The sequence below is a fragment of the Hirundo rustica genome, chromosome 4 (assembly GCF_015227805.2).
Source record: "Hirundo rustica isolate bHirRus1 chromosome 4, bHirRus1.pri.v3, whole genome shotgun sequence".
Classification (NCBI taxonomy): domain Eukaryota; kingdom Metazoa; phylum Chordata; class Aves; order Passeriformes; family Hirundinidae; genus Hirundo; species Hirundo rustica.
The window spans coordinates 65989606-66009517 of NC_053453.1; the positions used below are offsets into that span (position 1 = coordinate 65989606).

The following is a 19912-nucleotide window of genomic DNA, read 5'->3' on the forward strand; positions in this document are numbered from 1 at the left end:
CAGCGCGGGTCGGGCGCGGAGCCGTCCCGGGCCGGCCATGGCCTAGCGGCGGCGGCCGGGGCACAAGATGAGTTTTCCGGCGGAGGACGGCGTGGGCAGCCTCTGCCACAAGGCGCTGCAGATCATCTCGGAGCTGTGCCTGGGCGGGCAGGTGGAGCGGGAGAAGTGCGCAGGCATCTTCCCGCTGGAGAGCGCCCGGCAGGGCATCGGCGGCACAGGTACCGACCCCGGCCCCGCCGCCGCCGGGCTCGTCCTGCCGCCGCCGCGAGGCGGACGGCGAGGCGTGGGCGGCCGGAGAACGCAACTTTTTCCTTTGCTTTCCCTGCGTGCGGAGGGGGCGGAGGGGGGGGGGAGGCAGGCACGCAGCCCGCTTTAAAATCCGCTCCGTCTCGCAGCCCGCCGAGGCTGCCGAGGAGCGCTGAGGGGAGCGCCGGGACCGCCGGAGCGGGGACCAGCTCTGCGGGGCAAACGTGGGGGCAGCGGGCGAGGGTGCGGGCGCGGGGCCGGGGAGCACGGACAGGTATCGAGGGGACAGAAATCGCCGCCGGGGACGGCCCCGTACCCCCGCAGCTCGCTCGCCGGCCACCCGGAGCTCCGCTTCGGCAAGGTTTTCCCCATGACGGGAGTTTGTCTGTACGGAAAGCTCGGCCTCTGGCTGCTGCTGCGTGTGTGTGCGGGGCCGTGCGGGCGGGGAGCGGGGCACAGGGCTGCGTTCCGTGCGCTTGTCACGGGCGGGCAGCGCTTCCGTGAGCCACGCGTGGGCTGCACCCGCTCGCCCGCTCCTGTCCCCGGCCGTCCCTCTGCGTTTGGCGTGTGACGCTGGGCACCAGGGCAACAGGTTGGGCAGCGGGGAGTGCGGGCAGCCGGCACGGCTCGGAGCGCAGCCGGGGCTCGGCTCGGCGCTTCCCGCTCCGCGGTCTCCCCTCTCTGCGCGGGGTTTGTGTATTTTGCATCCTCTCCGCTCACCGCCGGGGGAGACAGGAGAGCCGTCTGACACAGGCAATGGGAACCTGTGGAGTCAGGGCAGAACTTCGGTCCGGCCCAGGACACTTGCCCAGGAAAATTTGGGTAGGGTGGAAGGAGAAAATTCGGGGTAATCTAAGCATTCCAGATTCACAAAAATTGTCAGATTGAAATTAAGATTTTGAGTCCTAGTACGGGTGTCTTTGGTCCCTGATACCTGAATTTTCTGCGCCTTTTGGAACTGACTCTGCACTTCTATGTTACCTCGTGTGGTGCTCTCTGGACACCTTGTTTTCCTTGGCGCTTATTTTAGGACAGGGCTTTAAAATTGCCCGAAATTCTGTGTTTAATTTCTGCTAGAAGGGATTGATAACCTCTACTGTCTGTCCACAAATGCAAATGAACAGCTTGCATTATGGCCAGCAAATGCCAAGTGTTACAGTGCAAATTAAATAAATTAACACTGGGTCATGTAAAGCAGCAGGTTCTCAGCGTGTGCCCCAGCTGCACTGTCGCTGCTGCCGCAGCTGATGGGCTTTCTGTTGTTTTCTTTTCTTTGAATACCCACAGATTTTACCACAAATCTCGGGTTATTTGTAATATCTCAGATCAAAATCACTGTTTTCTGACTCTGCCCTATTCAGCCCAGCCCTACCCAGCTGCCAGGCAGGGCAGCAAGGCAAGGAGGGGTGGGGGGCTGCAGCCTTTCCCGCAGCACGGATCATGAATATTCTGATCACGCTCTGTGTTAATCTTCATAATCTGAATGGTAGAAGGTTGAATGAAAATAGCATTGCCCTATGGAGCCAGGAAAATATGTCTCTGCAAAGTTGGTGCATGAACAGGTGGGATATGAAGGACATAAAACATTCCGTGAGGTAAACCAAGGTCTGCTGTTTAGAGAATGTGAATCTTCAACTCTTGGTTCGATATTACATTGTTTATAATAAGAGGAGCTTCTTTTTAAACATTTCTTGAAAGGCAATAATCTTCTTGGGTTTCCATTTGTAAACCCTAAGTACCTTACAATTGTTGGATTAGTGAGAAAAATATAGTTAACAGACCAGGAGCTGGAACCATTGGGTACCACATCTCAGCTGAATTCCTCAATCTCACTTTTTCCCTCCTTAAAAGGAAACCAGTATTAGATGATTGGTGTCAACTTTTTTGAGATGCATAGTATATTGAGCATTTTCTCATTAACAACACTGCTAATGAACATGCTTTGTCTCCAGAGGAGAAATAGATACACTGTCATTGTTGATAACTGACAATATTTTAACATGTAAACACTTGGGTAGACAAGATATAAATACAATTTGCATCAGTTTTATGAGCAGAAATACTTCAAATTTTCTCAGTTTAAGCTGAGATAAGAGGTGTTATAGAAAGGTGAGCCATGCCATATTTCTTCTTTTCTTCATTTGTGCATAGAGTTCCTTGTCATATCTATGGATAAAGCTAATGTTGTCCAGAGCATTGAACAACATAGATCCTCTTCATTAGAAGTGGAAATGTTAAGTTCATTCAATTTTCCTCCTCTCAAAAAGATACCTAAAAGTGTCACAAAGGTAAAATAGGCAAAAATCACTAATGAGATGTCACTAAAAGAGAGAAGTCTAAACAGTATGAAGCCTGGCAGAGACTCAAGAAGCATTTGGTCAGTTCTTCCAGGTACATGGTGTGATTCTTGGGGATGGTGGTGTGCAGGGCCAGGAGGTGGACCAGGTGATCCTTGTGGGTCCCTTCCAATTCAGAATATTCTGTGATTCTGTAAATCATGAGGCGACACATATATGGAAAGGAAAAAACAGTGTAAGCAACCTTTCAGAAAGGAAAAGAGTAGATGGTAAAAAGGAAAGCAGGCCGTTTCTATTTAACATATGGATGAAAACATGATTTGGAAGTTGAAAACATATTCTGGAAGTTGAAAACACTGCAAAATGCTACTAGAACTGCACTGATATGGTTGTGTTAGTGGGTGTGGTGATAGACCACACTCTGTTCAGCTAGACCATGAAAAGCAGCCAAGCTTCTCAGAAGAATCAGCAACTTGAGGCAGAAGATGCATCACCCAATCACAGGCTCAAAGCAAAATGAGACAATATTGACCCCATGACCCAAGAAGTTTCAGAGGGAAGTAGAGATGTTGGGTAGTGATTTTTTTTTTTTTTGATAGTGTATATGCCTAGATGGGAGAAAGAAGCATAAAGATGATAACACAAACAAACAAAGAAGAGGCAGCCAGAGACATAGTCAGAAGAAAAAGTGGTGAGTATGGCCCTGGGAAGGCAGAGTATTAAAAAATGAAGCAACAAAGCAGAAAGGGGAGATATTCAGGTTTCCTGCCAATAAGGGAACAGACAGGATCACATCAAAGAAATTACTGATATTCAACAGTGTCTTTCCTCTCAGTGTCAGCACCAACACCTTAGGACCCACAATTACTGCTCACTACTTGGGTCAAGAAGGGGTAATCATACTTAGTGTAATGAACAATCAATCTACAGAACTCGTAGCAAATAAGCTTCATGAGACAGAAAATTTTGTAAATTTCTAGAGCTTTAGACAAGTGAATATAGACATCTGTTGTTATAGGTTCTGCCCCTGTAATTACAAGAACTATTAATTCACTCATCTGAGGGAAATGCTCAAGTGAAAAGATGAGAAGGCTGTTTAGGTTTATGGTACCTTTGTACGATTAGATGACCCTGAGCTTTCTTCTGAAAGTTAAAGAATTTTTGGCAAAATGTTTGATTAGATGTGCAGCTGTTTTGTTTTTATTTTACAACTCCAATACAGTTGGGCAGAATAATTAAGCTGTCAATTATAAGAGTTAAGGTGGAAAATAAATTGGAGCTGGATGTGCAGGATTTCACATAATAAAATTTTTCTCTAAACTTAGTAAATTATTATTAATTTTCTATAAGTGTCCCAAACTCATATATGCAGTGTGGTTATACTGGTATCTTGGCTCAGATTATCTCATTAATAAAGGACTCTAATTAATTTTTTCCAGCTGAGCATCCCTCCTCATTTTCAATGGAACCAAGCACATCAAAGGTCCCAGTTGTGAGCATTTCTGAAGATTAAACCAATTGCATACAGCATAATGAGAGGAGTTTGGACATTCTGCTCTAGGGATACATGTTTAAAATTCATTTTATGTCCTCTGCAAATGGTGGGTACTTTGTGCTCTTTGCCTTTTTTTAGGCCTGCTGGTCATGCAAAACTTTACTCACTCATTATCATTTCCCATGGGTGACCAATGTTTATTACAGAGCTGGAAAGCCAACTCTGTTATAAATATTGAGGGTGTATTTTAGCCCACTAGTGTGGGTAGTGAATATCTTGAGAGTGATGCTCACTCTTGCTCCTTTGCTTGTCAAAAAATTGATTTTTGAAAGTTGACCATGCAAAGAGCATCAGCTTCTAGGGGATCATTTGTTATTCATGTAAATATTCCACTGACAGTTATTCAGTTAACATAACAGTCTAACCTACCAAATGTTTAACCCTACCCCTGATGGACAGTTTGCCATAAAAGTACAGAGGGAGTAAGAAAGCACTGGAGCATCCCGAGCGTGGCCAGCCTGTAATAGAGACTCACTCTTCCCCGAAAAGCAACACCTTGTGTCCTCCTGCTGTAGCTGGTGTGTCTGATTTCTGCACCACCACGAGCTGGGGTGCGCCTCCTTTGGCTGCCAGGAGCTTCTCTGACAGCTCTCCACCTGCTGGATGGCAGCTGATGGTTTGCATTGTCCCGGTTCCTCTGAACACACTGTGTTCCTGCACACAATGCATGCACGTCAACGAACAGTAGCTTTACTTGCACTGCCTGGATGCAATTAGGGGAGGGGGAAGAACAGATTTATCCCACAGAGTGCTTGTAAATTCTTCCCAACTGTGCCAAAGTAAATATGAAGGCGACGAGAAACGGCTTGGATGAATGTGAAGGCTACTGTGATCAGTGTAGGACTGTCATACAAGAAAGGAGCATTTTTCTTTGTGATAAAGTAACTGTTGTGTGGAACAAGTGATCATTCTGTTACAGAAGAAATGAAACAGTGTCTCTGCTACAGGGGAATGTGAGGAAATTAAATAATAAACATTTTAACAGTTAACAGAACGACCAAATCATTTACCATACATTTCATCACCTGGTTATATCAATGTTACTATCAGAGAAATAAGGCTTGGTGGGGAAAAAAGTGCAGGGTTGCTGAAAAACGCAAGTTAAAAAAGCAGTGTTAACAAGCTGTGAAAAACAGAAATGCATCTAATTCAGCAGCATTAAGGCAAAACAGGGGGGTAAATGTACCATTGAGACCAGATTTATTTGCAGCAAATGTGGAGGCAGTCACAACAGTGCAGACAGCAGCGATACACATTAAAAACAAGAGGCTTACAAAAGAATCTTCCTCTATATGCATTTTGTAAAGAAATACAGGGGGAAAATACAGAAAGGTTTGTACCATCTGGAGGACAAATCTGCAAAGATGATGAAGAGACAGTGTTTTGCTGGGACCTGTCATATCTGTGAGATGTTTGTTATATAATACTGGGTAAGAATAAACATAACCATGACAATTCAAAGATGGCACTTGAGCTGCATGAACCTCCTTTTATGTTTGTGGTGAACAGCAGTCCAGCAAGCTTAAGATGTGTTCTAATTTACTTGTCTCATCTGAAGGAAGATAATGAGGGCTTCTTGTGGACACAGAGATCTTCAAAAGTGTGAGAACTGCACGGAACCAAGCCTAAAACTGGGGGGATTTTCATTTAGTGGAAAGATAAATGGGCAGGCGAGGGTCTAGCAAAGCATCCCTCCTGTTGAGATTAAGTGAGAGTCAACAAGCAGAAAAGCATGTAGACCAAAAAAAGCCTTGAGAGTGAAGACCAATAATTTACAGACCCAGCCAGGCAAAAGTGAGAACCATCATCTCTAATATAGCTTAGATAAATTGATTTTGACAAGAGATTAAAAATTCTGTGTGCTGTGATCATCTAGTAAATCACAGCGATCCCTGAATTCATTTGGTTCCCCTCCTGACAGGAAAAAAGCTGTCACAGAGTTCTGCTAGCATTAAGAAGTGATCTACCAGCCAGAAGATGGTGGTGGCTGTGTGTAACAAATTCAGACACCAGAATGGATTAACACAGAGGGAACACATTGACAATAAGGTCAGAGCAAAAGTTTGAAGATCTCCTAAGGATGCTTCTCCATGAGAACAGGAGAGGAGGTCACACCTACTCTTTCAAGTGAAAGGCTGTTTTTGCTATGTGATATCTAAGTCAGAGTTTTTGACAGGTTCAGATTGAGAGAGAAAATACAAGACTCTGTGCCTGTCACTTTCTGAGGCATGCTAGAGCATCGTGTCCCCATCTGAAGGGATTTAGATGAGACAGAGGTAATTGTGGAAGATCTCCTAATGCAGAGTAAAAATTAATACCAGCAAGTTTTCATGTGCTTAAAATTTCCCCAAGGAAAACTGAACAGCAGATATGATGGGTCAGACCAGCTAGTTCATCTTTGTGGGGATAGGGGAGATTTACTGGCCCCAGACCTTCTATAATTTATGAGGGCCCTGCTTCTTTTCGAATCCTAGAAAATCAGAGACATTAATTTATGTGATTGATCTTACTCCTGGTATTACATACGCAAGAGTTCCTTTATTATGGAAAGGATGAAGTTCCTTGTGGCTTGTTGAACAAGAGAACACATTCAAAGTTAAAGAAAATGAACTTTGAATACAGCTTACAGACACTGTGCTTCAAATAACTCAAGAGAACCAAGATCAGATATAGACAAAAAATGAGCCAGAAAAGACTAGAACCCTGCCTTTCCCCAAGTGTTCCTTTCACCCCTGCTCCTTTTCTGGGAAGATCCATTCTCTTTACTGTGGTTCACATCAGATGTGCCTGACCCTCATACACCTGGGCATCTGCATCACAGCACTGTATGGTGTTTCTGTCTCCAATCAAGAGCATGGGTTTGTGGAGTATGTTTTTCCAAATTCATCCTCATGAGGCAGATGTTGCCTAAAATGTAAGTGATCTTAATTTGGTTTTGAAATGGAAGTCTGCCAATGCACATGTTTGCAAATGGATCCATGGGCAGAACTTTTCTGGGGCAAATTCCAAACAAAATTTTTTTTGAACCCACAGTACCAAACCCAATGCTCAAAACATTACCTAGCATCCAAAAAAAAAAAAAGTACTTGCCTGATACAAACGGCTGCCAAGGAGATTTTTATGGTAGAAATGTATCAGAGATTATTTATAAAATTACAGGGAATTTTGGAGGGTTCTCAATAGACATGCCTTTCTTAAATGAGAAATATAAAATTGTCCAAAATTCTGTATCTTGAAAGAGTAGTTTTAAATACAAAACCATGAGGAAACAAGGGGCTTTCAGTTATTAAATTTTATCAAGACTAGAAATATGACATTTAGGAGTGAAATGAAGTCATTGGAAGATCTCCCACTGACCAGAAGGGGATGGTGTGAGAAAAAAAAATAATCTTCTTGAAATTCCTGAGTATACCAAGCATAAGAACAAGAATGGGAAATGCATATTTCTGTAATATTTTTGAATTTTCAGAAATTTTTGATTTTTCAGAGGGATGTCTGGTTCTGCACAAATCTAAATCACTGCAGACAAGCTGCAATTACCAGTTCAAAAAGTGTTGTTCAAGATAGTTTTTGTTTTCTTTTGGACCAGAGACCAGTGAGAACATTATTCACAATGCTGACAATTAATGCTGTCCCAGCAGTGTCTGTATCTCATTCTGCCCTTAAAAATTAGGCAGTCTTTGAATGTGTCGCCAGATCTATATCTTTAAATAATACTTATGTATGTGAAGTGCAACCATGGTCTGATGACAAATCAGTACCCATTTTTCTTCCCCACCAGGATTCCTTGGTAGGGATGTGAAGAAGCTCCAAGTCTGTGGAACTTTCTCTTAATGTTTTACATTCTTTAACCAAACTTCCTATAAAAACTTAACATAAGAGGCATATCCAGCCTAACACACAAAGGATGTGTTAGGCTGGTTATGCCTCTTATATTAAGTTACATTCTATTATATTACACTCTTCAGATGATTTCAGTCTTTACGTAAAAGCAAATCTCTCATAATTGCTCGGCTGAGTGACTGACAGAAGGAAGGACATGAAATAATATGCTTTTTATGTCAATTTTTATTTTATGGCATTGTGATAGCTTTTTAGCAATTTTGGCAATAAATGTAATTAAGTAGTTTTTCATAGTGAACTACTTTTTGGTCAATTTTCTGGCAATTCAAATATTTTCTATAATTGCTGTACTATGAAATTCAATATGTGAGGTTGTTTAGTTCATTAATAAAATAGAAAAATTGAGACTACAACTGTTTATAGAGTTAGTTCCTTATCTCTGCTCATGAGACTTTAGATGCTTCATGGGATTATTTTACAGATGTAAAAAAATATATTTTCTGTAAAGATTTCAGGAGCTTTTTCAACTTTGAAGTAGTTTAATGGGAATAGAGAAAAACAGCTTAGAGAAAGTTGAAGTACAGGAGTAGGTGTTGAAAGGAGACAACAAGCTATTTGAAGGCTTGAAAAATGTCTTGCAGTGAAAAACTTAAATTAGAATTGGCTAGAAATGCTTTGATGCAATGTTTTTCAGCTGATAGTATCTATTCATCAAATTGAAGCTCTGCTGGAAGGGATCAATTTTCATATTTCTGGTTTTGAAATGTTTCCAGCAGTTTCAAAGTTGTTAAAACATCCTCCTTCAACATTTTCCAAATTGAAAAAAAACCCTACAATTTTCAGTTCTAAAAGTCTTCCTCTCAAAATATAACCTAATTATGCCAACTGTCCCTAAACTGATCTGGAAATACTGCAAATCACCCAAAATCAAATTTATTTTTGCTTTCCTGTTTTATTTTTCTTAATTTTTAATTATTTCTGGCAGACCACCAACATTTTTAAGGGTTCTATTTTTTGTCACATTTTGAGAACAGAAAAAAATTTGGCCAGGTTGCCTGACAATCCATCTGGTTCAATCTCTCAAAGAAGGTTCTTCAGTGAGGCCTGCCTCTGTATGAAAGTATTAAATTCCTTTTTGACTGTGTGTTGGGTTTGCCTGGCCAGGTTTTGGTAGCAGGAGGAGTTTCTGTGAGAAGCTGCTGGAAACTTCCCCCATGCTCAACTGAGCCCAGGGCAGCTGGCTCCAGGATGGCTTAGGCTGAGCCCCCCAGGCACAGGATTCGTGGGAAAACATTTTTAAGGACGGAGAAACAAAATCTGCTGTTCATCGGCAGCTGGAAGAGGGGAGTCAGAATTTGTGAGGAACAACTCTGCAGACACAAAGATCTCTGAAGAACGAGCTGAAGAGGAGCTCCAGGTGAGAGAGTGAGTTGTCTCCCACTGCAGGTCTTCACCACTGCAGCCCATGGAGCATCCCAATCCCAAAGCAGGTGAATTCCCAAAGGATGCTGTGACCTTTTGAGGAGCCCACCCTATAGAAGGCTCCTGGCAGGATCTGTGGACCGTGGAAAGAGAGGATCCCTCACTGGAGCAGGTTTACAGGCAAGACTCATGACCCTGTAGTGGGCTCTGCTCCTGAAGGTCGGCTCACAGAGGAAGGACCACACTGGAGCAGAGTGTGAGAAGGATTCACACTGGAGCTTGTGCAGGACTGTCTCCTGTGGCAGGGACCACACACTGGAGGAGAGCAGCAGGGGAAGAGTGTGAGGAGTCCAGAAGAGGATGGAGCAACAGAGACAACACGTGATGAACTGAGGCAGCCCCATTGCCCACCACCCTGTGCTGCTGGAGGGGGGATGAAGAGAAAGCAGGAGTGAAGTTGAGCCCCAGAAGAAGGGAGGAGTGGGGAAAAGTGTTTTATGGCTTGGCTTTATTAGTCACCATTGATTTGATCGGTAATAAACTTATTTCCCCAAGTCTGTTTTGGCCATGACAGTAATTGTTGAGTGGTCTCTCCCTGTCCTTATCTTGACCCACAAGCTTTTTTGTTATATTTTCTCCCCCATCCATCTGAGGATTGGACTGACAGAGCAGCTTTGATGGACCTCTGGCATCTGTCCATCAACCCACTACAGACCATTCCCTGGCACTGAGGTTATGCAAGAGCCTCTCTCCTTGCTATTAATGTCTGTCATCTGCTGAAACAGAAGGCACACATCCAAACTACCCACTAAGAATGATCATTTTCCTATTCTAATTCCTGATCCATGGCTGGAAGGACTGGGGGGTATGATCTCCAGACTACAACGTTTTCAATACATTTTTGCTTTTCTCATGAATTTTCATGAGGAGTGGGCTGTAAGTGCAGTGTTTATTACTAAGAGATGCACCTGGGTATTATATATTAATAAAGAAAACATTCCCAAATTTTGATCTTTAGCTTTCTATCCTCATCATTCTGCTCCATCTTTCTATCTTCAATTTTCATAAGGGCTGGTGAGGTACATACTGTTTCATGGAGCTAATCCACAGCTTTTTGCTCATGTGAAAAATCTATAAAAATATGCTCAAACTCTCTGCATTTTTCCAGTGATTCAGTTTAGTGGCCTGTAGCCTTGAGTTATGGATACAAAGTATTAGCTGTTAAACTGTCAAAACTCGTAACAATGAGCAGCTGCCATTGCTTGAGGGATATTTAAGCAGGGTTTAATGAATAATTTAAAGATATATAAAAAGCTCTTTTGAAAAGGAATTAGATTTTTTGGTTATAATGCTATAGGATACTGAAAAATCAAATGGAAGCATGTCACATGGAATAAAACTCCTAATTAGGGCTTAACTGGCTGTCCTGGTGATCCACCATCTCCTAAAATACAAGTGTGTCCATGGAATTCTGTTGGTATGAAATCTGTTCTCCTATCTTTAGTCAGGCTGTTGAATATTCTAAGCAGTTTGGGCAGCAAAAGTCAAATACAGGGCAGCAGGAGTAGCTCAGTGTACGGCACGATCTCTGTACAGCTCGCGGCATTTCACTGTGTTCTCTGAAGCCAGCTGCATTTTCACAGCAGAATTTTAGATACTGGTACATCTGTGCTATCTTGGTCTGACACAGTCTTGGCCCGGAGCTGACAATTTAACCACAGAAATCTCTTGTTTATGACAGACTTTATCTTGTACCTATTTACACCTAAATATTAGATTTTAAAATGTTTCTGAAGTGGCTGACACACAGAGTCAGAAGTCTGGCAAGTCTTGAAATTTGTGCATGCGCACGCATGTTTACTGATAGAAAATGTCAACTGTGGCTTAACTTCCTCAACGTGTTCTTGATGTTCTAAATATGTATTCTAAAGAACTAAGCCTTTCTGACTGAAATTGAAGCTGTTGATGTTTCCAGGAGCTGTGTCCTCCACCTGAAGCCAGTAAGTAAAGGGGTGTGTGCATTACCCATAAGGAGAAGGCTGTCTACATAGCTGCTTGTTTTCAAAATTAGAAATCTAGATTTGGGAACAGAATTCTCATGTGTTTGCATTAAATCCCAGTGAGGATATTTGTTGTTTGATTATAGTAACTCTGCTTTAGCAAAGTAGGTCAATATTTCTTTCACCTACTGAACTCAAAGTCCTTAGCCAACAATGGCTGGGAGTTTTGGGGATTGTTTCCTTACTTTCTGAGAAAGAAACTTCCCGAGAAGGATGTCTGAATATGTGGTGAGTGGTACACATACTGGCACTTGGCATGAACAATTAAAGGAGTGTTTGTGAAGCAGATATTAGAAAATAATAACATCTTAAAGACACAGGCTTAGATATCAAAAAGAAAAGTAAAAAAAAAAAAAAAAGGAAAACTCAATCTTAAATAGGGCACTAAAGTTCTACACAAACATAATAATAAAAAATGCTTCTATCTCCTTGCCTGTGTCATTCTTAATTCTTGTTTTTTCTCTGCATGTTTGTCTGTCACGATGATTTTTGTTTTCTAATTCCTTGCAGACGTCTCAGTCAGTCTCTTGGCAGTCATTGTCAGCTTCTGTGGGCTCGCCTTGCTGGTGGTCTCACTTTTTGTCTTTTGGAAGCTGTGTTGGCCCTGCTGGAGGAGCAAACCTCTCACCTCCAATGCCAGTAATGTCCCGCAGAGCAATTCCAGCGCTCCTACGGAGGTTTTGGAGAACAGCGAGAAAAAGGAAGTTAAAGAAAATGGGAAAGCCACGACCAAGGTACTTGAAGCTGCGCTGAAAATCAGCCACACTTCACCTGATATACCAGCAGAGGTCCAGAACGCGCTGAAGGAGCACCTGATCAGACATGCTCGGATGCAGAGGCAGATCACCGAGCCCACATCCTCGTCAAGGTAAGGCAGAGAAATTCGCACCTGTGGCACCTTTCCCAGGAATGAGTAGAGGAGGAACACAGCTGAAAACTTCCAGGATCCTGGATTATTCACAGGTTTCTTAGCAGTTATGGGTGAAACATCAGTCATGTGAATGTGAAGTCACATTGTTCTTTGGACAGAATATTCTGAAACATTTAGCGTACCTTCAGTTATATAATCATTTTAACATATGAAAGTGAAATCTACATCTTCTACTACTTTGTAAAGATAGATGTTGCTACTTTAAGCATTCCCCTTTTGAGTTTTAATTACAGAAAAACATATTTCAATGTTTTTAAAGAACTGCAAGTCAAGATTTTCACAGAGATGTTTTTAATAGATATATCTGTTGTTTGCGAGATGAAAGATTCCCTCTCAACAAAATAAATGATAGACTCATTTTTGATGGCACATTTCCTTAAGAAATGTGTTGCTGATTATGAAGGAATTAAAATTCCAGTCTAAAAATACAGATCCTTATGGGTTGATCTTAAAGCTGTCCAGATTCCGTATAAGTCTATAAATAAAAGACAAGCACACAGCATTCCTTAGGTTTCTTTAGTATTAAAGTGGAGGACATAAACTTAAATTTTGCATTAGGTGCCACTTTATATTGAAAAGCAGTGAAGACATGCAGAGACCTGTAGATTCAAATGGAATTTTCTTCAAACATTGTTAGCAACTTTAGTGCAGGGAAACAAACAATGAACAGCAAAGATCAGACCCTGAAATAAAAAGGGGATTGTTTTACAAGCAAAGATTGGGAAAATTAAGGCTAAAAGAGGCACCTGAAGTACTGTGTAATGCCATAAGTTACAGTACAGATACTGTGTAAGAAGTAGCTTTTTTATCAAAATGCCATTTGCTAAGGAAACACGTTACTAATAACAATTAAAAAAAAAATTTTAAAAGGAAGAAAAAAAAAATTAAAAATCCCAAAACTTACCAACAAAAAAAAAAGACCCAAAAAAACCCCCAAACAAACAGACAAAAAAACCCTAAACCCAAAGAAACTAACAAAAAAAGGCTCACATTCACAATAATTAGAGGCAAAAGGAGGGGAAGACACACGCATTACACTGAGTGGGCACATACTTTGCTGGCCTCCTGGGAGCCCTAAAGACAGTGTTTGGCCGGCTCAGTGCATTTGTTGTGGCAGTGAGTGCTCAAGTGCTTTTTCTCAGCTATTCCAACCTCATGGAACAGCCAACAGGAAACCAAAGGAGGCTCCCAAAATGAGAGCACTCCAGCCAGAGGAGATCTGACTGACTTTTGCAGCTGAAGCATCACCTCAATTATGAGCCTGTCCAGCTGGCTTTAAACCACATTACAGTGGCTATGCCTGGTTCCTGCTACTGTATCCATCTGCTCAGAACAGGACCACAGTATGCAAACCATGCTGAGGAATATTCCCACAACACTGGGATAATTCTGAACTTGTAACTGTTACACTAAACACAGAGGAACAAAAATTTGGTACAGCTTAGCATGACAAGCCCATTACCCAGCTCACTGCTACCTAAAAGGATATTAACTGCAAGAGTTTTATACATCAAATCTAAGTATTCAGACTGTCTGACCTCCTGAATAGACAGAAGAAATAGCTGGCTGGCAGATGGACTTGAATAGCCCCAGTAGTACTGTAGTGGAAGACAAAAGTTCCAGGGATATGCTCCAGATCTACTTCAGGCAATGAAAATATTCTCACAGGTCTGTAGAGAGATTTGGGTTGGGATCTAAATGAACACAAAATGTTTGTGAAGCCAAGGACGGTTTTACAAAAGTAAAACCTCCAATCAATACCAGTCTTTCTGCAACCTTGTAAGGGAGGTTTCTTTTTATCTCCTGAAGATTATCAGGGTTAAATCTCCTCCGAAAAAGACAGTTCCTGCGCTTTGAGTAACTGATTGTCCCACCACAGCCAATTAGTAACAGAGTGCTTGGAAACATCCCCTTCTTTTAGAGTTTGGTGAAAAATTCTGCTTCCTTTTTCAAAACACATTTAGAATGACATGTGCCTTAAAAATTACCCAAAAATGTTGATCTTTCTGCTTGGAAATGCATTTTATCTAAACCCTGCCTGTCTTAGGGGGAGTCTTAACCTAACAGCCCTTATTAATTGCTTCTGCCAAGAATAAGAGAATAAGGGTGGACATTTAGACCGGGTTTCTGAATTATTCCTTGTTGTGTGTTAAACCCAGCTGGCAACATTGTACCAGCAGAACGACTGAAACCCTACTCTGGTGTCCTTGACTGGGGACCTCAAAAAGGCACCAATGGCAGATGCAGAGGTAACACAACTTCTCCTGCACCATCTTCAATGCAGCACTGCTTTGTTGTCCTCAGGAGTCCCGAGGGATTCAGATGCACCCTCTCCTAAATGTATTCCATTGACAAAGGATTTGAGAGAAGCATTTGCTGCCTGGATTGTCTCCTGTACGCTGATCTCCCCTGAGCTGGGGCAAATTAAAGGCTTGTAACCAGTCCTATGATGGGTTCGTGCAGCTATCGGCTCTTAATAAAACAAACGAAATCATATTAAATCATTGTAATTGAAGCATGAGAATTTTAATAAGCCAATCAACAATCAAATGTGCCTGAAGACATTTTTTAGACTGTACATTTAACACAGAGACATGTTAGTATGGGGAAATTATATATATCTGTTTAGTTGTAACAACATATTTTTCATAGTCCCTGATAATATGAAAAGACCTGTTTGTTAAAAGCTCTTTTGTCCTTGACACCAATTAACCAGTACACTACAGAAAAAGAACTGCAGCAGTGGTGCTCATTTGCAAATAATTTTGCTCTGTGTTCTAGAGGACCACCCTTTCCCATACTTTGTGATGTTATTTTGCAATAGAGTTTACTGCATCTATGAAAACCCATTCTTCAAACATTCACCTGTATTTTCCAAGAACACACTTTTTCTATAGCATTAGTTGGAAAGGAACATGTTGAGCCAGTCAGTTCCCAAGAGGCACGAAAACAAAAGTGAGGTGCTTGGGTTTGTTAAGGTTAAAGAAAAACAAGCATATCTGTTGCTCTTAGTATTTGCAAAGAGAAGAGAGAAGCTTTTATTCTGTTTAAATACCACCAGTGATCATGCCCTTTTCTGGATTTGGACCAAAATGTTGCTCTTATGCCATCTAGGATAGCTAGACCCATCACCCCTCGTAAATCTCAAGTCGTATCATAAATCAGCATCCTGTCCCTGCCTTTTGTCACAGATGTGGCAGTCTTACTGAGTTAGAAATCAGCTTCATAGTGTCATTATGCCCACAAAACTACAGTTTTATCTTAGATTTACATACAGATTTGCTATCACTCAAAATGCATCTGCTCTGTTATGGTAGGCAAATCTGCTATAGGAGTGCTACATGTAAGAGCCAGTAGAGGCTGAAGTACCTGGATTTGCAGGTGTTGGTAGCTCTGCCACATTTTAACAACCTGGTTTTCTGACATCCTTGTATTTCATTATCACAGTCATTAATCCCTTTGTTACTGCAGAACAAAGGATGATAAATATGTTGCCATGACAACAATGAAACATCTTAATAATTAACAGACCAATTAGCTGTCTTGGTGAAATGCTGTGACTCAGAACAGATATTAGGCACTGTGTAATTAGGATTTTGGCTTACTGGAACAAAAGTGCTGCTGATTCTCACTGGGAACAGCCATAGAAATGCATTCTTTTACTTAGTTACATCTCATAACAACTCAGTAGAGGATGTGAAGTGCATAAGGCCTGAAAACTGGTGCCTTAGAAATCAGAGATTTGGGGTCTTATATATTGCTTTCGCTCACGTTTACCCAGATTGTCAAAAATGCAAGAGAAGTAGAAGAACAGAGAATTTGTCGTGTACCTGTTTTCGCTCAAACTGATGCCTGATGGCAAAACTGAAACAATCAGCTTCTCTGTTTCCCCTGCAAAGGCTGTTCTAGCCACTGCTTGTGTACAACAGGGTTTGAACACCATACCCCCACGGCAGGGGGATTGGAACCGGTGATCTTTAAGGTCGTCTCCTACTCAAACTATTCTATGACTCTGTGATCATCTGGGCATCTCAGTAGCACAGCTGTGGGGGTGAGGAGCACTCAGGAAGGACTCTCTGCACAGGTGTCCTTAGCACTGACAGGAGCAGCAATAACACAGGACTTCCTGGACCTCGTTATGAGTCAAAGATACTAAAAAGGTAGTCCCTAAACCGCTGCCTGCCCAGGAATTTATTGTGCTACATTATGAGTGGAGTTCAGCTCCCTCCCCACGTTTTGGCACACCCATGAGGTTGTACTTCTTGGAGGGAAAAAACACAGAAACAGCTGTGACACTCCCTGAGGACAACATTCTAATTTTCTGACCAGTCGGGGCCTTTTCATTCCTCACTCCATTCCAACGTGGACATTAGACTCTATGAATTCAGGGAGATTTAACATTTAAGAGAGAAGAAAATCTTTCAATTTGTCTATCTGTAAAGAAATAAAGGCAAAATACGTTACAAGAAGGATTTTTTTCATCTAAATTTGACATCCAAACACCTGGATTTTTTTGAGCTACTTCAAGTCTAGGCTATGAAGCTCTCCCTTCCCTGTTCTTGTGTTGAGCTAGGACTGCTCCCTGCACCTAGCAGGACTGAAACAGCTGAAAGGGGAAAAGTTCTTGTCTATTATTTAATAGCTGCAAATTTCCCTCTTGTATCTCTGCTCAGCTGAACTGCGGCAGTTTTGTGCTTCATGCCTTCTGCAACCTCTTCACTTGCAGCAAAAATACAAATAATATCTATGAAACGAGTCCTGGTTGCTTTCAAATGGACAATTCGCATTTCTGATTTAAAGAAAGAAACACCAGCTGTGACACCTCTTGTTTTCAGAACACAACACCACAGAGAAACCAAGCAATAAGGCAAGGCTACATGTGGCATTAATAAGCAATTGATTGCAAAAAGCAGAGGAAATTCTGACAGTGGAATTGTTCTTTAATGGCAACTAAGTGTGCTCACAGGAGGAGGGGGTAATCTTCTTCAGCACAGATTGTCAGGGTAGGGAAGTACCAAGGAAATGTGAAAATGCCTGAAAAATAAACTGGATAGTGTAGTCATAATGGCATCTGCTGATGAATAAATGCTGTGAAGCTTTTTAAACCAGTGTTTTTATACTACTCTAAGGTTGTATGGCATGCCAGGGGTTTGATTTCACTCTTAGTAGGAATGGCACAATACTACATTTGGATTCATGAGCCAAGATAAGCCCATAAATACACACGTTTATGCAACATTGTATTCAGAATTGCAAGGAATTTAGCATACTGTTTCTTGCTAGTGGTAGAGGAATCAGCTTTCTAATACACTGCACAGCAGACTATGAGAACAAAAGGAAAAAAAAAAAAAGGCAGAAAATTGTTGACAAAACTCTGAAATGCATTGCAGGCAGAACAAAATATTCCCAGTACTTTTGGAGAAAGTAGCCTGCACCTAAGTGTAGGAGATACCAAGCAGATGTATATAAAATATTGTAGGATGGCAAAGCACTATGCTAAAAACCTCCAGACACAGCTCAGCATTTCCCTTTCAGGTGCCTTTCACCGTCATCAGTGTGAAGGCTGTTTAATATTTAATTGGAAAACTACCATGGAATGCCTCCAAAAACCAGAGAGTACTGATGAAAATTCCGCAAGTGGTTGTTTGTTTGTTTTTTTTTTCTGTTTGACCCTACTTTACTCAGGCCCTAGCAAAGCAGCATCATATGACCTTGGAACTGTCAACTTGTTCTGTGAAAGAACATGAATTCAGTTTCAGTTGCATAGTCTGAAAGTAAAGTTATAAATATATTTATTTCCGGGACAGTGAGTGTCCCCTGGACCAAGAAATTAATTCTGAATGATCATTTCCTCTCAAGGATGCTTTAACACCTGCAAAACACTGAAAGGGGTGTGGAGAGGATTATTTTTTAATTCTTTCAAAGAGAGGTCCCCTCATTAATTTGTTCTTATGTTTAGAGAGGTCTCCTCATTAATTTGTTCTTGTGTCTTTTATTGAGAGGTGGTCTTTTCCCAGAGATAACTGTGGCTTGTTTTGTGTGTGTGTTTTTGTGTGTGTATGTGTGTGCAGGCACAATTCTTTCAGGAGGCACTTGCCAAGGCAGATGCAAGTGTCCAGCGTTGATTTTAACATGGGGACAGACCCGGTCTTGCAAAGGGGAGAGACCACAACCAGCATTGGGAGAATAAAACCAGAACTCTACAAACAGAAGTCTGTGGATTCCGATGGGCAACAAGAAGACGTGAAAACATGTGGAAAACTTAACTTCACTCTCCGGTATGATTATGAGAATGAACTTCTGGCTGTCACAATTGTCAAAGCCTTAGATCTGCCTGCTAAAGACTTCACAGGAACATCCGACCCCTACGTTAAGATTTATCTGCTTCCAGATAGGAAAAAGAAGTTTCAGACACGAGTTCACAGAAAGACATTAAATCCAGTCTTTGATGAAACCTTTCAGTTTCCTGTAGCCTATGATCAACTCAGCAACAGGAAATTGCATTTCAGTGTTTATGATTTTGACAGATTTTCTAGACATGACATGATTGGGGAAGTTATTCTTGATAACCTTTTTGAAGTCTCAGATCTCTCCAGGGAAGCCAATGTATGGAAAGACATCCACTGTGCCACCACAGTAAGTAATGTGTTACAGAAGCATTAACGTCATATTTTCATTTCTGTTTTGTAGTTTTTGGCAGTGTACCCTGTTCATCAGCAGAGTCCAAAATTTAAAAAAAAAAAAATTAAAAATAAATAATTTTTAAAAATTATAAAAATTTAAATAAATAAATAAATAAATAAATAAATAAATAAATAAATAAATAAAAGAGGAGCTGTCAATATTTTCCTTTGAGCACAGAGAATAATGCTTGGGAAGAGATAAAATTTAATTACCAAAAAATCTTCTGGGAGCATACTGTCATCTTTATGGCTCACTGTGCGTATATAAATTACATTTATTAATTAAATACTACATCATGAAAGTCATTGCTTAGCCAGAACTAATAACATTTTCCTGCTAGCAAAACACCTTGTCCTGCAAAATGACCATCTATTAAGAAAAAGGGCCCATCTTATCCTGTTCGTGTTAGGAAATTTTCATAGGTCAGAAATCTTGGTAAGGAAAAGAGGCTGAAAGTGCTTGAAGTATAAAATGTTTTTTACTGACTGCCCTGTGCTTAGGGTCCCCAACAGTTTTATCTGCGCTGCTGCTGGTTGCTAGGAAAACTCAAGAGGCACAAGCAAGAAGAATTAGGAAATAGAAATTAATTTGTTTATTGTTGTAAGCAAGAAGAGGATGTCTGTGCACAGGTGACAGGATGAATGACAGGCTACCAGAGAACAGCAGTCTCCAGATATTGCTTTATTAACCTTGAATTCCAAACTCGTCCTCGCTGGCTGGGATTTGAAGTGGAAAAAACAAAACAAAAAACCCTTAAAACAGTGAGGTGTAGGGTGTCTGTTGTGGTTTTGGATTTTGTTTCAGTTTCTTTTTAACTAGCGTGCTATTTATATAGAAGTTTTCCCATCCCTGGTTCTGTGGGTGTATCCGAACA

At 41.3% G+C, this 19912-nt stretch overlaps 1 protein-coding gene across 1 annotated transcript in view; it reads left to right on the forward strand.

The window, feature by feature from the left end:
• The first annotated feature begins 1 nt into the window (after position 1).
• The window catches only part of SYT10 (synaptotagmin 10), a 35258-nt gene continuing 15347 nt past the window's right edge, over positions 2 to 19912 (forward strand). The window contains exons 1-3 of the mRNA XM_040062214.1: positions 2 to 218; positions 11934 to 12291; positions 18426 to 18990. Coding sequence (XP_039918148.1) covers positions 68 to 218; positions 11934 to 12291; positions 18426 to 18990 — 1074 coding nt within the window. The 5' untranslated portion in view covers positions 2 to 67. The remainder of the gene's footprint in view (positions 219 to 11933; positions 12292 to 18425; positions 18991 to 19912) is intronic.